Source organism: Pseudonaja textilis, chromosome 5 (genome assembly GCF_049901715.1).
Source record: "Pseudonaja textilis isolate UNSWEBS1 chromosome 5, rPseTex1.2, whole genome shotgun sequence".
Lineage (NCBI taxonomy): Eukaryota > Metazoa > Chordata > Lepidosauria > Squamata > Elapidae > Pseudonaja > Pseudonaja textilis.
The window spans coordinates 59,206,513-59,222,407 of record NC_141994.1 but is presented as its reverse complement, the minus strand read 5'-3'; the positions used below and the strand labels follow the sequence as shown (position 1 = coordinate 59,222,407).

General features: G+C 38.1%; 1 protein-coding gene across 2 annotated transcripts in view; it reads right to left on the bottom strand.

Moving 5' to 3' along the window:
- Positions 1 to 15,895, bottom strand: part of TMTC1 (transmembrane O-mannosyltransferase targeting cadherins 1) — a 143,969-nt gene that overhangs the window by 50,028 nt on the left and 78,046 nt on the right. The window contains exons 10-11 of one of the 2 annotated variants that reach the window (XM_026719721.2): positions 8,234 to 8,398; positions 2,088 to 2,201 (exon numbers count right to left, since the gene is read on the bottom strand). In XM_026719721.2, the coding sequence (XP_026575506.2) occupies positions 2,088 to 2,201; positions 8,234 to 8,398 (279 nt within the window). The remainder of the gene's footprint in view (positions 1 to 2,087; positions 2,202 to 8,233; positions 8,399 to 15,895) is intronic. The other variant, XM_026719800.2, reaches the window with a different exon arrangement.

Genomic DNA, 15,895 nt, shown 5'->3' with positions numbered 1-15,895 from the left:
GTATATGGGAATTAATTGATCAATTGACTAATTTAAAGGAAATATTCATCTGTATCTCATCTGCCATTGTCAAATTCCTCAAGACAAGAGATGACCACTATATCCCTTCCGCAATCAAAGGCACCTGAGGTGGGCCCTTTCTTCAATTTTGTATCCATTAGAACTTGTTAAATTCAAATTTCTAAGATTGACTCTTCCGATCCCCAAAATGTGTGTCTAATGCTATTCTAGAGATTGGAGACAGGCCTCATTAAAGTGGAAGTTAAAGTGTGGGTGACCATGTTCAACTACTGGATCAAACTATCCTTTTTTCCCCTTGATCTTGTCATGCTGGCTATGACAGATGATATTCAATCCACATGGGAAAAGGCAGTGGCATCTCAAATCTCATGCTTGGGCTTCTCTCCACCATCTTCTACTCAACATGAAATATGTTCAGGCCAAATCTCTCATTAAACAGCACAGAGCAGAAACAAAGTGCCAAATGCACCTAGCCTGGTCTCCAACCTTTGTTGCTAGTGAATTCAATTAGTATTCTGCTTCTCCCATGTCATACTTAACCAATCTCAAAGCACCAAGTCACTGGAAGACATTTACATTGGCAGCATGTCATAGCAATAGCAATAACACTTAGACTTATGTAAAGCTCTGAACATACAAAAACAACAGAATGTGTTTCTCTACTGCAATACAGTTGTGCGCTGCCTTTGGATATAATCAAAAAATTGTAGCTGGTATAAAATGCACTGGCAAAATTACTGGTGGGATAATCTTGCCAGTGTAGCATAATGTGTGATGACCCAGGGTGGGATACAAAACAAACACAGTCACAGAAAACAGGTGAAGCCCCTTTTATTCCTTCACTTTGCTTCCAAGCTCTGAATATCTTTGATGGAAGACAAAAAAACCCTCCCACACAGTTATACGAAGAAGGAAAAAAAACTGCACAAACCAGGCAAGATAAGGGCTGGAGGATGTCCACAGATAACACACACTGGAAAGAACACAAAACTCTGAGAGGAACTATAAACTACAGATATTTACATGATTTGTTTGCAGCATTGTCAGTATACAGATCCAAACTCTTATTCAGTTGTCACACCTGCAGCCCATGAAGAGGATCAAGGCCCTCTCTTCCCAAGGAGACCACGTCTCTCCCTTATCCTCTCCTCCCTGCATGCCCTAGGATGGATAGGGGATGGGCCTGGGTCCTCCTCTGATTGCTCAGCCGGCCTCTGCCCTTTCCCAGCCTCCTCCACTACCTCCGGACTTCCACTCCCTGTCAGCTGTTCCTCCTCTCCCTCAGAGTCAGTCTCCACCAGGGGCATGACATAATGTCAATCTTAGTGTCTCTTTCTGTTAGGTTTCTGGGGGCCATTCAAACTACTGCTTGTTAACAATCTACATGGTTCAATACCAGCACAGTTCAGATGGCACCTTGACAGACAGTATAGGGGACTGGAGACTAAACATATGAAGAACGGTTACAGGAACTGGGCATGGCTAGTCTAGTGAAGAGAAGGACCAGGGGAGACATGATAGAAGTCTTCCAATATTTGAGGGGATGCTACAGAGAGGAGGGGGAGGCCAGGCAAGGAATAATGGATGGAAACTGAATAAGAAGATATTTAATCTGGAAATAAGGAGAAACTTTCTGACAATGAGAACAATCAACCAATGGAACAGCTTGCCTTCGGAAGTTGTGGGAGCTTCATACTGGAGGCTTTCAAGAAGAGATTGGACTCCCATCTGTCAGAAGTGATGTAGGGTCTCCTGCTTGGGCAGGGGATTGGACTAGATGACCTACAAGGTCCCTTCCAACTCTGATTATCTGCTATCTGAGTCTGCTTGTCCAACTCATCTAGAGAGAGTCTATTGAGAGTCTTCCTTCTTCATGCAGATTACAAAGTTACAGGACTTCTCAGTGGTAGCCCCCTGAGATATATACAGCCCCAAACTTCCTTCGCATTTTACCTACTGGATAAATCAGTGCTATGTCATTATGCATTCCCAGCTATCAGGCTATTTTTTTTTCCCCCTGATAGAAGAAGGACAAATGAATGTTACGGCTATTTCTGAGAACTTACTGTAGTGCCGTTTTGTAGTGGTAGATGGCTTCTCTATCGCGCCCTTGGTCCTTCAGAAAATTAGCATAGTTGTAGTGCACCTTGGCATTATGGGGTAGAGTTTGGACTCCCGATCTATGGAAGACAAACCACACAGGAACAGCAATGTGAATTACTTGGTTTAAACATGACTGTTTTTTCACACCTTTTTATTCTGTCTCAAGAAACATCAAAGGAGAAAGAAGCCTGCTGTAAAATAAATACCTGAAAGGATCCTATCATGCAGAATTGTACAGTAGTGATCCACATTAACTATGAATTAGAATTAGAAGAACTTTATTGTCATTGTACAAGTACAACGAAACTGTGGATGCACCCCAGCAACTGTTCGCAATACAATAAAACCAAAGCACTTATAAATGAAGATAAGAAAAATAGAATACCCATGTCTCCATTTGCAATCAGAGAGCACAATATCTACGAATATACACAAAATATACATCCAACACTGACTGTAACACTTAGCCAAGTATAATACACAAGAGATGGATTGTACTGTAATATGTTATTATACATCTGAATGGGGTATTGAGATTTCACATCTTTTCACATGTTAGTGAGGTAGTGACTTCGTGTTTATTTGCGGTTCGGATGGCCCAGGGAAAGAAACTATTTGTTAGTCTAGTGGTGTGGGATTTTATTGACCTAAAACGCAATCCAGACGGCAGCAGGTCAAAAAGATAATTGCCAGGGTGTGAGGGGTCATCTATGATGGCCTTGATTCTGCTTTGGCAGCGGGACCTGGCTAAGTCTTCCAGGGAGGGCAGAGGACAACCAATGATCTTTTGAGCTGTGTTTATCACCCTCTGTACAGTTTTCCTGTCCTCAGCTGTGGAGCCTGCATACCACACACCCAGACAATATGTCAGAGTGCTCTCCACAGAGGCTTTATAGAAAGCCAGCAACAGCTTCTTATCCAGATTGTTCTTCCTGAGAACCCGCAGGAAGTGCAACCACTGCTCAGCCTTCTTCACTATGACCTTGGAGTTAGGAGACCAGGAGATATCAGCTGAAATATGGATGCCAAGGAATCTGATCTTAGGGACAGTGTCCACTCATTCTCCATTGATGAGTGAGGCGTGGTCCTGTACATGTTTCCTGAAGTCCATAATCAGTTCTTTGCTTTTATGGACATTCAGTGACAGATTGTTCTGTGAACACCAGAGAGACAGGTTCTCCACTTCTGCCCTATATGCCATCTCATCCTGTCCGGAGATGAGACCAATCACGGTTGTGTCATTGGCAAACTTTATGATGCTGTTTGTTGCATGGCTTGGTGAGCAGTCTGGGACTTGAAGTGCTAGCACACGTGAGGAATCTATATATATAAAAGCAAAATACCACTCACACATCATCACATAATTTCCAGAACTGTAAAGCCTACAAACTTGAAATTTGTTCCTCTTGGCTTCTAGGTGCTCACTAAGAAAGGATTTTTCAAAATGACCATCAGAGCATTAGTATTTCATATATTATTATTAACATGCTCTGATGCTAAGGAGTTCTACTCCCCCTCCCCACCTGAAAAAGAATCTGTTCCAAAAGCAAGACACAAGCATAGGAGGAGTTTCAGTTTTAGTTTCACAGCACCAAGCAGCTTTAGTACAGAACAGTTGAGCTAAGTCACGCCCAGGCTCCTTTCTGTTTCCTTCTTGTTCACACAGCAAATACTGTTTCAGTTTCCAAACAGCCCTGAACTCTCTCACACACTGACAGAACACTAGCCAGATGAATACTGATGGATGCTGGTAGGCAGAGGGACAATTCCCCCCCCCCTTATTTTCCTCCCCCAAAACTTGCCCGATCACATAGTTTTGTAGCAAAGCACGGCTACCCTGCTAGCACTAAATGAAGGAAGAATTTATGGTATTTCATCATAATGGGAAAAGAACACAGTGTATAAAAAACCAAGCTTGCAGCTTTGTCTCTAAAGAAATCAGTGCTCTGACACAAGGTGTAGGGACAGGCAACAATGTCAGGATAGCCAGGGGCATTCCCATAAGGAGAAAGTAGCTAAGATGGCATGCAATTAGCAATGACAGAGGCACAGTTCTCAGTAGCTAGGGAAACGTATTTCCTTTTCTTTGCTCTTTATTTTTCCCAGTACTTTTCTATCGTCAATCATCTCCCCCTCTTTCTCTCTCTCTCTCTCTCTCACACACACACACATACACACCTTCTGCTAATAATACTGATAAATATGATTGTAACATGAGCTTGATGGGTTCTGTGGTCCTGCAGATGGCATAAGGTGGTCTTAATGAATACTGTTTCTCTCCACTGAGAACTTCCTTAGAACAACTATTAGATCAATATATGGATGTGGACAGTGAACCCCAAATCTCATAGACAACAGGCCAAGGCTGCCTTTAACAGGTATGAAATGTCTGACAAAAATCAAAGCATGTCTAATCAATCAAGTTTAACCAATAATGGTGATGTAGAAGAGGAAGAGGGAGTTTGGGGATGCTTCTATTATTTTTGTTTCCTTAGGTTTCTATTTACAGAATCTCCATCTATAGAGATTTCTGAAGAATGAGAGAGGAAAGTAAGGCTCAACTTTTCCCAAAAGAGGTTGAATTAAGATACACCCGAGTTAGAAGGGTTTCTACTTTCATTGGGCCTGTGCTTTGAAGAAACCTGTCTAGAGCAATATTTCTCAATCATGGTGGCTAGGGAATTCTGGGAGTAGAAGTCCACATATCTCAAATATGCCAACACAGTTCTAGAACATTTTCTAAATAGTATCCATACAGCTTTATTAAATTCAGAAATTCCTCCCTTCAATTCACTAACAGAGACGGTTCTGAGTGTGCAACAAAAAAAGCACATGTGAAACTGAAAAGAACAAGGAAACTGTTATAAACATCCTACAGATGGAGATAAGGACCAAATAAAACTTCAGTAGACTTTTGTCCAAAAACTGGACAAGGGAAGAAGGGCTATAATAACTCTTAAAAAATCCAAGACCTAAATTTAAAATTGATCATGCTAGTCTTATAGATTCTTCATGTTAATCAATAAAAGCAAAATTTGACATTTTGCTGCTTAGGAAACTTCTAGGTACAGTATTCTACCAAAATTATCCTGGAAAGCCTGAAATCTGGTGCCAGGTTTACCTGGAAAACCATTTTCTAATTAAAATAGGAAATAATAACACAGCCATGTAGGGTAATGTGAGGAACAATAACGAAACATTTTTTCCATTTCTCGTTGAATAGTCCAATTCATAGTTTCCATGAACACTTGCCCAATAAAATCCAATATTGTTCCCTGAAGAAAATATATAACAATTGAACTAGTTGAGAGTAGGAAATAAAGGGGGGGAAAACCCACGGTTATACTATGTTTGAGAACAATATGATTTCCTTCCTAATAGATTGCTATGGTCTTTCTCACAGACCAACCTACTGTATAATGCAGTGCCATACATAAACAGTCCACTTGAGATGAAATTGTTGTGAATCAAGAATATGTTTTATTTTTTAGGACACAGGTTGTCCACATAGAATACAAATGTCCAGCTTCCAATAAAGCTCCTATTTTAGGACTAAGAGAAATTTTGGTTTTTCAACAAGTAAGGCCTCATGAAATTATTTGTTTATTTAGTGTATGGCATATCATACATGGACTAGCAATATATACTAAGAGTTCATCTAGATTAGTAGAACACAATAAAATATAAATGTTAAAAAGATCTATGTTCAAATGCCAATGTCTGTGCCTTCTAACCATTGAGATACAGCATCATTTATATTTTAAAAAATCAGATATTGGTCCGGTGTATGCCCCCAGCTTACAGCTGGGCATGATAGAATCTATAATTTGACATGGGATCATGCAGTCACACAGAGTAGATAGGATGCTATGCCCCACTTATACAAAGAGTCCTGGCAGATGCCACGTGAGTTGCAAATTCTATTCAGGATTGTCCACTGATGACCGGGTAGCTCAAAACCTGGCATCAGGTAGCTCAAAACCTTGTGGGGTCATTAATATAATGAAATAATAGGTCAGTTCTGAAATCACTTGGTTCTAGGTTATCATGAACAAGTCACATCTCCTCCCATTTTGCTTCTCCTGTCCAGGGGATAAATTAAATTAGAGATAGAAGTAAATGCAGCACGCTTAGTCTTTAAGTGGTGTGCTGTCATGCACAATGTGAAAACTGGAGGATGATGGGAAAAGAGAAGCAGGTGAGGTTAGGAAAAGAAATTACATTAAGTTGGACCTGTTTGGTAGATAGAAGGGGAAAGTTGTAAACTGGACTGGAAAGTCAAAAAATATCTTGAAGAAAGCAAAAATTAATCATTTTCTTTCGGTTGCCATGAAAACTCCCCGTGCCCTCAAGTTTCCAATTGCTTTTATTGTAATTGGTCTACACTTATTTAAGACTCCCACTTCTATCACATTAAGAAATAATTTGGTAGAAGCTCTTGGAGTATCTCCCAAGGCTTCAGATGAGGCCCTCCTCAGAGCCAGCAACCAACCGTGAAACTACCATTAGGTCTGTGATGTTTTCTTAACAAATCAAAATTTTAAACCAAGAAACAGTGGTTTATTTGGAGAGGAACAAGCCAAAATCCCAGTTTATCATGTATGAATCACATCAAAAAGAGAAAAAAAAATCTATTTTTTGTCTCTATTGCCTTGAGAATTTCCATTAATGCAGTGTTCTACCATAACCAACTGTCTGCCAAGCAACCTCTGATTAAAATGTTTAAAGCACATTTATAAAACCACACCAAAGGACAGTTTGTGGGGACAGGGTGATCACCACATTCCCAGTTGGGTAATTTGGCTCAAAGAAAAAAATGTGGAATAAAGAAGAAACTAGAATAGACTTATAAAAGGCAGCATTTTAAATGTCTGATTGCATCACTCCGTTTTTTTCTACTCCCCTGCTACAGATTGTGTCTGTGTATGTCTGATTGTGTGTCTCTGTGTCAGTCAGTCTTGACTCCTAGTGACTGCCTGGTCTGGTCTCTATAGAGTTCTTGGCAAGATTTTCAGAAGTCGTTTGTCCTTGCCTGTTCCTAGGACTTATTGGCTTGCCCGGTCTGCATTGAGTGAAGAGCAGAGATGGGCTTCAAATGTTTTAGCAAGGGGCTCTCTGGCCTAATGACTGGCTGGATGGGCTTAGCTGGATGGTCATGTGGCTGGGTGGGCATGGGTAGGTGGTCATGTGATCGGGTGGGTGTGGCCAACTCGACATTGCTTCTTTGCCCTAATTACCTAAAAAAAGATATATACCAAAAAGTTGTTGATTATTTCATGCATTTAATACTTAAGTAAAAGACTGGATGAAACCAGGCTTAATAGCAGTAACTGTGAGAGGGATTTTGGAGTCTTAGTGGAGTATCTGATGAATTATGTGATTCTTATTATTTGGGAATTAATCCCCTTGGATTCAGGGCAGGGAGTTTCTAGTGGCTATATTATCTGATTTTCTCATGGCTCTTCCTCGCAAGTGCTGAGTGGATTGTTTATCTAGCTTGCAACAGCAATCTAAATAAACAGGTGTGAAATGCTCTTGGCTGAACGCCCAGAAGTTCAATTAAGCCTATTAAGAGCTTTCCCTTGCTGGTTGTCTTTCTGAGGTTATTGGGGGCTCTCCAAGCCTCACAGAGTCTTACTAGGGGCTCTCCTGAGCCCCTGTGAGTGCCCAACAGTCCACTCCTGGTGAAGAGGAATTATCTTTGCCTGCATATAAAATATATAATATAGTAACTATCTTTACAATACACATAATAATGTTAACAGTTTATGATTTGGGGGGTGGGGGGTGCATTACTAGCTGTCCAGGGCCATATGCAATCTATGGGCCATGGGTTTGACATGCCTAAACTAGATCCAAGGTCACACAGTTCGCTTTGTGGCTAAGGGTTCTCAAGATTTCCTGATTTCTAATCTGGTATCTTTAACCACTGTACCAGACTGGCTATTGGGACCGCTTATACAGTCATCAAAATACATGTTGTCCAGCTCATAATCCAATAAATCCTTTTTCAGTTTCAAAAACATACGCAGAATAGCAACGCATTCAAATGCTCATACAAAGCCAACATGTCTTTCCCATCCATCTAGCTCTTTTAAAGCCATCCTACCTGAAAAGAGATTCTCTTGACAACCAGATTTCATTCTGTTTCACTGTTTTCCAGGAGAACAGAAGCAGCAGCAAAGCCGAGAAGGACATTGCGGTGATTCCCCATTTATTTAGCCACAGACAAAGTTTGTTTAAACCGTGGACCAAGAGGATGCAGTAGCCCATACTGGAGGGGAAGAAAAGCGATAGGGAACACGTTATACTTCAATTTACAGACAGTACAACAGCCAGGTGCCTTCTTAATAATCTTTTCTAATGATAAATTAATTTGTTTTAAAGAGAGGATAAATGGCAGCATTCTAGCTGATCTCAATTATAATTAGGTCAGATCTGATTTGTACAGGATGAGAGACCATCAGTGTTGAAGACTAGACAAGAAGTCAAAGGAAGATCTTGGAAAAAGGCAGCAACACCTCAATACATATTGTTGTTGAGAAAACTACATGAATATGAGTACAAAGCCTTCAGGTACAGAGATCAGAAATAGAGAATAACAGAATTGGGAAGGACCTTGGAGGTCTTCTAGTCCACCCCACTGCTTAAGCAGGAGACTCTGTACAATCCTGGATAAATGGCTTCTTAAAAATTTCCAGTGATGGAGCATCCGGAGGCAAATAATTCCATCCAAAGTCATTTTCTTCTTAGTGGTTTAGATATAGCTTTAATTAAAAATGTTTAATATTTAATGTCGCAGCCTTAACTCAGTCTGGAAGTTTCATTTTTTAAAAAGTATGCTGCTTTGGTTTTATTAAGAAAAATGTACACGGCAATCAAAATAAATAAACTCATAATTATCTAAAACAATCTCATCAACCTAACTAATGAAATTACATTTTCATGCTACTCACAGGATCCTTTAAAAAAATATATATACTGAACTGCTGGCAGTTGCAAATTAACACATTTATAGAACATTAATTTGTTCTTTCAAAATTAAAAAATCAGCAAAGTGTATTAAACTGGAAGGGTATTATGTCTTCAAACATATTAAAATATCAACCCTATACCAACAGAGCCAAAATATAATTTGTTTTTCCTCCTCCCTGAGGATCAGTTTGCTATTTAGTAAAGCTATAAAGTATAATAAAACAACATGCTCTTACTCCCTACATTTTCTTGGCTTTTTATAGAAGTACATTAGATATCAGCCAAGCCATACATGGGTACTTTGTTGCCATGTTCTTCAGATCTTGGCTTTCTATGAAATCAAAAAGACTTAAAAAAAACCTCTTTTTAAACAACCAAGAATATTGTATGCACAAAGTTGGAAGGATTCGGCAATACCTGGAAGAATAATTGGTGAAAATGATGGAACATGCTGAGATGGCTAAATTGACTTCTTTCATCAGAGAAAATACATGCACTGCTAATTGGAAAACCTTTATGGACTTTTTATGTGAAAGAAAAACAATGAACTTATCAATAGAAAAGAATATATGTAGCTCGAGGTTGAATTGTGGAGTCTTTGATGCTCTCTGACCTTGGGTTTTTTGTTTTTGCTTTTTGCATATATTTCATTAGCTTCAGACCCTGTTACTCAGTCTGATGATGTAACCTACTTAGGTAACAAAACATCTGCAGGAAAACAACCAAGCTGAAAGAACACCAAAGATTCCATAAAAATGAACTTATTAATGTTTTGATGATTAGGTAGGATAGATTAGAGAAGAAACTGAAGAGAAGAAACACAGACATATAGGAGAAGGAGATAAATTTATAATTGTACTTAAAAGTGCTATAAAGAAGATCAGAATAATTTCTTTGTATCTTTCCATTTTTCTTTTCCATTTCTTCTTTCTTGCACTTTTAGCTCTCTCCTTGACTTTTCTTTCTTTCTTATTTTATATTAGTTTGCATTAGTTTTTATCATCCATTTTAAAATTGTTAGTAAAATTATAGAATATAAAGGCTTTTACTGATTTGTCTGCAGAGAGTTTCATTTGGGCAATATACAATGCAAAAAGAAAAAGAAAAGAAAGGATTTGGCTAAGAAGGATCTACAAGAAAAAGTATTTGCAATCCATAGCAATTTACGCTGGTTTGTCTGTTTGGCGTATAGAATGAGGAAGCATTTAGCCCTAATGTCAATTTATTCTTTTTTTTTTAATGTGAGCAAATCAATTCTGCTTTACTGCTATCTCCTGAAGGGTTCTATTCTCCATGCAATTACATTTGAATACTCTTGTATATAACACCAGGTAGCCAACAATCAAGCAGAAATACACCCAGCAGGGCTTTTTACAATCATGGCTGCTCCATCAGACTATGTTTGATTATGCCACGTCATACTACTCTCTACTGAGGGACATTTGGTGCAGAGAAATACATTTCCCAAACCATATTACTGCATGTACTAGTTCAACAGCTTGTAACTTTCTTTGAGTTCATGTGCTAAAGATTTAAATCTTTCTATTCTCCCCCTGGCTCAAAAGACTATGCCTTAAATAATAAATGGTAGAAAAGGCCCAGCTTTAATCACCAAGTCTTCAGTACTTAACAAGATTTTAAAAGAACTGCTAGAGGGACATGCTTAGTGGATGCCACATCTAAATGGATAAATATTCATCAACTTGACTGGTGAGCCATTGTCAATTACTCTCAGGAGCTGCTTGTCGGAGGGCTCCACCATCAGGCCCTATTGGTTTCCAGATAGTTTATTCTATTCTCCTCAGTGCAGGTTTATATTGTGTTTAATATGCTTGTTTTGCTTTATTTTGTGTGATGTGTGAATCTATCCACTGTAGCTTGTAAGCATACTTTATAACTTATCATTTTACAGCTAAATCAGGTAACTAAGATTTGTTCAACAAACAATGGTGTAGCATGGTGCACAAATGGATTCAGACCCAATATTGGCATTGAAACACACTCAATGCCAGTATTCAATACTATTAATTTTTTAATTTTTTTATTTCTTGGCAATGCATAAGTACCTTTAAAAACCTAATAAAACAGAATTAGTAAAACCTACAATCCAACAAACCCAGCATTGAAATTAAAATAATACAATGCTTTTACTTAGGTCCTCAAATAATCCTGAACATTTCTGATGATATTTTGTACAATACCCAGCCTTAAGATTTTCCCAAGTCTGTTACCTGTTCTCTTCACTGCAGTGACATCTTAACAAGTTGTGATGACATCAAAATCATAACCGATATATCACTCCGTGTAATGATTATGATACTATCACCTCTCATGAAAAGTTTGTAAGTTATTTGTGTGCTGATAACAAGACACATTTCATTGTCTCTTTTCCTTGCCCCCCACCCTTCCCAAGACACTAGATTACCTAATTATGGCTCTATGTAGAATAACAAGAATTAATAATCTTTTTAACCTTACAGCCCTGATACTAACAAGTGAACTGGGCCCTGTACAGATATTCAAGATTAAGCTTTTCCTCCCATCATTCTTTACCAAGTTCTCTAAGAGCTAGACTTTAACTTCTGGAGGAGAATGTTTGTAGCTCAGAGTTGAAATGAGAAGTCCTTGGTGCTCTCTGAGCTTGGTTGTTTTCTTGCAGATGTTTCATTACCCAAACTAGATAACATCATTGGTGCACACAGGGCTTGGTTAATGAAACATCTGGAAAAAACAACCAAGCTCAGAGAGCAGCATGGACTCCTCAATTTAACCTCTTCTCCCCACAAATTTCAGCTGACTCCAGAAAGTAGCTTAAAGTTCTTCCTTCCTAAAAGCTTCCCTCTCAACAATCCTGAAAAAACCAAAATTGTTCTTTCCTTGCTGGTCAGTGTAAAATGCCAGGCAGAGCTAACTTGAGAAGTATCCCTTGAAAGCAAAGGCATTTTATTCCTTGCTTAGCAGCTGAATTGCCCTCTTATGGAACTACAGACCCAGCTTGCCTTGGGGCAGGAAAGCCATCTTAGAAAAGAAGGTACTCTATGGCAGTAGCCTGTACTGAACAGTTAATCCTGAAGGAGAGAATCTAATTTTCACAATGACTGACAGGCTGAGGCACTATCTCTAGGTGGCTTAAAAAACAGGTGACTCTGGGGGAGAGAATATGAGAGTTTTATATAATTATAAGTGACATGGAAGATTAGGAGAATGGTATTTTTTTTTCTGCCAATTAGACAATACTTGAATTCAGGATCATCTAATTAAGGTGACTGGCAGTAGGTCAGAAATGACAATGAGAGACAGCTTTTTCAGGCACCATAAAAATAGCTTATGGAAATTCATTGCCCCAAAGCAGTTGCACAGAAAATGAAAGTATTGTAGGAGAGATTCCAAATGTTCAGCCTCTGGAATCTCCAATTAAAAGGATCAGGTTGCAGATCCCTTGTAAACAGGCTGGTGAAATTCATCAAAGCAAGACTAGATCACAGCTAGTACATTAACCATGTAAACTATCTGGAGCTCTTTGAGCTGTACTGAATAAATAACATATGAACTAAATAACTAAATAAACAAATCTATAGCCTTATAACACTTTATACAGGTAGTCCTCTACTTGCAACAGTTTATTTAGGAAAAAAGGTGACTTATGACCATTTTTCACAGTTGCAATCTTTTTTTTTTTTGATGGAAAGGTCGTTTTTCAGATATATTTTTTATTAATTTTTTCCAATATACATCCATATTGTGTGTGAACAGAGTTGGTCCTGGGACTCATTCATATTAATCCAGTTCATAACAATAGTAATCTCTATCACATTTGTCAAATTTAAGTAATGCTCATTATATTGTTTAAGCATACACCAACTAAACAAAAAACCTAACTCCTCATCTTTATTTCTGTCTTCATCTGTGCCTTTCTTGTCCAATCTAAACATTTCTTTATATATGTAAACAAATTAGTTCTAAGTATCATTCATATTGATCTGATTCATGCTAACAATATAGAGTAATCTCTATCACATTTATCAAATTTAAGTAATTCTCAATTATTATTTGAAAAATACATAAAAGAAAACGCTTAACATCTGTAAACCTCTAGTCTTTCTATTATTTTTATTTATTCTATTAAAAAAATTATTCTAATATTTCCCTTGTCTAATTTTATTTCTGCCTCTTTTAGCTTACAATTAGGCTACTTAAATATGTAAATGGAAATTCTTTTATCCATCATCTCTCCTCCTCCTTAGTGCCTCGTTTCTTATCGATTTTTTAATTCGCCTCCCACAGTTGCAATCTTTATAGGATCATGTGATCAAAATTCAGGTGCCTGGCAACTGTTTCATACTTATGACCACTGCTGTATCCTGGAGTCACGTGATCCCCTTTTGCAACCTTCTGACAAGTAAAGTCAATGGGGAAATTCACTTAACTACCGTGTTACCAAGTTAACAACCACCGTGATTCACTTAGCAACTGTGCCAAGCAAAGTCAGGAAATGGGCAAAACTCACCTAACAAATTTTTCATTTGGCAACATAAATTTTAGGGTCAATTGTAGTTGTAAATCAAGGACTACCTATATTGAATATATGACCCACTAAATTGATTATATGACTCTGTAAAACTACTGTAATCAGCTATTTGGAAATCTATGGTGAGGCAAAATAAATTTTAGGTACAAAAGAGGTTAAGTGTAGTTACCCACAACAGTATCTTGACAAACCTAGGCAGCTGTAAACTCATTGATTTTAACAGGAAATACTGTATGTAATCAGCTTGCTGGCTTTTATTTCAATGGTAGGTTACTTTCAGGGTAAGTGAGATATTGGGCCTTTCCCTCCTGCCCATCCTTCAGTGAGAAATTGTCCAAAAGATGCATTTCTTTATCCCATATCAAGCCTCATGGGATGCAAACAAATACTATATATATCAGATGCAAACAAATATTACACACATACACGCACACATACACACTTCCAACCTGGGGATCGTCTGGGACAAGGAAGCCCACAAGATGGCTCCATTACGTCTCAGATTTTAAATTCTCTCCAAGGTTATATGCATGTTTCTTGTTTTATCGTTATTTCAAGATATGTTTCTGCTTTTTTTATTGTCTGCCAAAGGTATACTCAGAATTGTATATTTTATTGTATGGTTTTATTGTAATCAGAATCACACTTGTGAGATTGATGGTTATACAAATTTGATAAACAAGTAAATAAATAAACAAAGGGGTTCCTCCCAAAAGAGAGAAAGGAAGATCTTTTCAGTTCTACTATCTCATTAGGTTGGTCCTTTCTGCATCCCCTTCTCCTTTTGACTTCAATCTTTCCCATCATCAGGTCTTTTCCAATGACTCCTCTCTTCTCATTTGGTGGCCAAAGTATTTGAGCTCCAGTTTCAGTATCTATCCCTCCAAATAGTCAGAGCTGATTCTTTCGGATTGACTGATTTGATCTCATTGCAGTTCAAGGCACTTTCAAGACTTTCCTCAGATACCACAGTTCGAAAGCATCAATTCTTTAGTGCACATCCTTCCCTGTGGTCCAGCTCTCACTACCATACATTACCTGTGGGACACTGATAGCTCTGACTATAACCTATGTGGCTACCTTCCTGCAATCTGTCATAATGAATCGTCTGCATAACCGTGACTTCTTCGACTTTGTAATAAAGCTTTTAGCAAACTGTGCTAAGGGAAGATTCTGCTGTGAGGTGGTTATTGAGCACAGAAGGAACCAAATGGCTAAACGAAGCTGTGCCGGCATGAAGTCTAATAAACATAGGGATTTTGTTCTATCTATATGATTACCAATTGCTATGCCTAAGCAATGGAAATTCTTCAAGATTGATACATTAAATAAAATAGCATGGAATGTAACCCAGCATAGAGAGCATCAAATAATGTTCATGAACAGAAAACAAAAAAAGGGAAATAATACTAAAAGCAAGAGAATAATAATGTCTTCTATAAAATAAATACTGGACTGTGTAGTAGAGGGGAAAGAGAAGAGAGAAGAGAGGGGAGAGAGAGAGAGAGAAAGAGAGCGCTACTCTATTGGCAAGATGAAGTAAAATGACAGCAAAAATCTTTTGAGATTTTAATTTTTATTTTATTTCTTACTAGAGCTTTTCTCACAAATACAGTCTGCCTTCTTTTTCATTATTATTTCCATTATTTGGGATAGGAATTGACCAACCAGTTTCATAAACAGAGAGAGTGACTGGCCCAAAGTTACCCAGCCAGCTTTCATACCTAAGGTGGGATTAGGCTTCTAGCCAGGTGCATAACAATATACCGTAACTTCAAAGCAATTTCCTGAGATTCTTTTGCGGAATAGCAGATACTATGCATGAATTTTGCTGATGCTTTGAAACATGCAATGGTGACCAATAATTATCATTCCTTATTGTGAAATTTCTCACCCCTTGTGTATCACCTGGGGAAATATCTCATCTGCCTTAAGAAAACTGGATCCTAAATGGATTTCCAGATCATTATCCCTATAGTCTCAAAAAACTGAAATTTAGTTCTTTAAAAAAATGCTTAAGATTGTAAAACCTGGGTAGTAGCATAAAAACAGTCCCACATATATCCCTGCATAGCTGCTAAAAACCTAGTTATATAACAGTAGTTGCCGAGATATTGGTGGATTTGGGTGGATTTGCAGACAGAAATAACTCTATTCTTCTAACATACAAGACCTCTGTTAAATCTTTTTAAAAATTACAGGAAGTTCTTGGCTTATGACCAGTTGCTTAGCCGCCTCACCTTCGGTCACACATTTATGGATATTTGC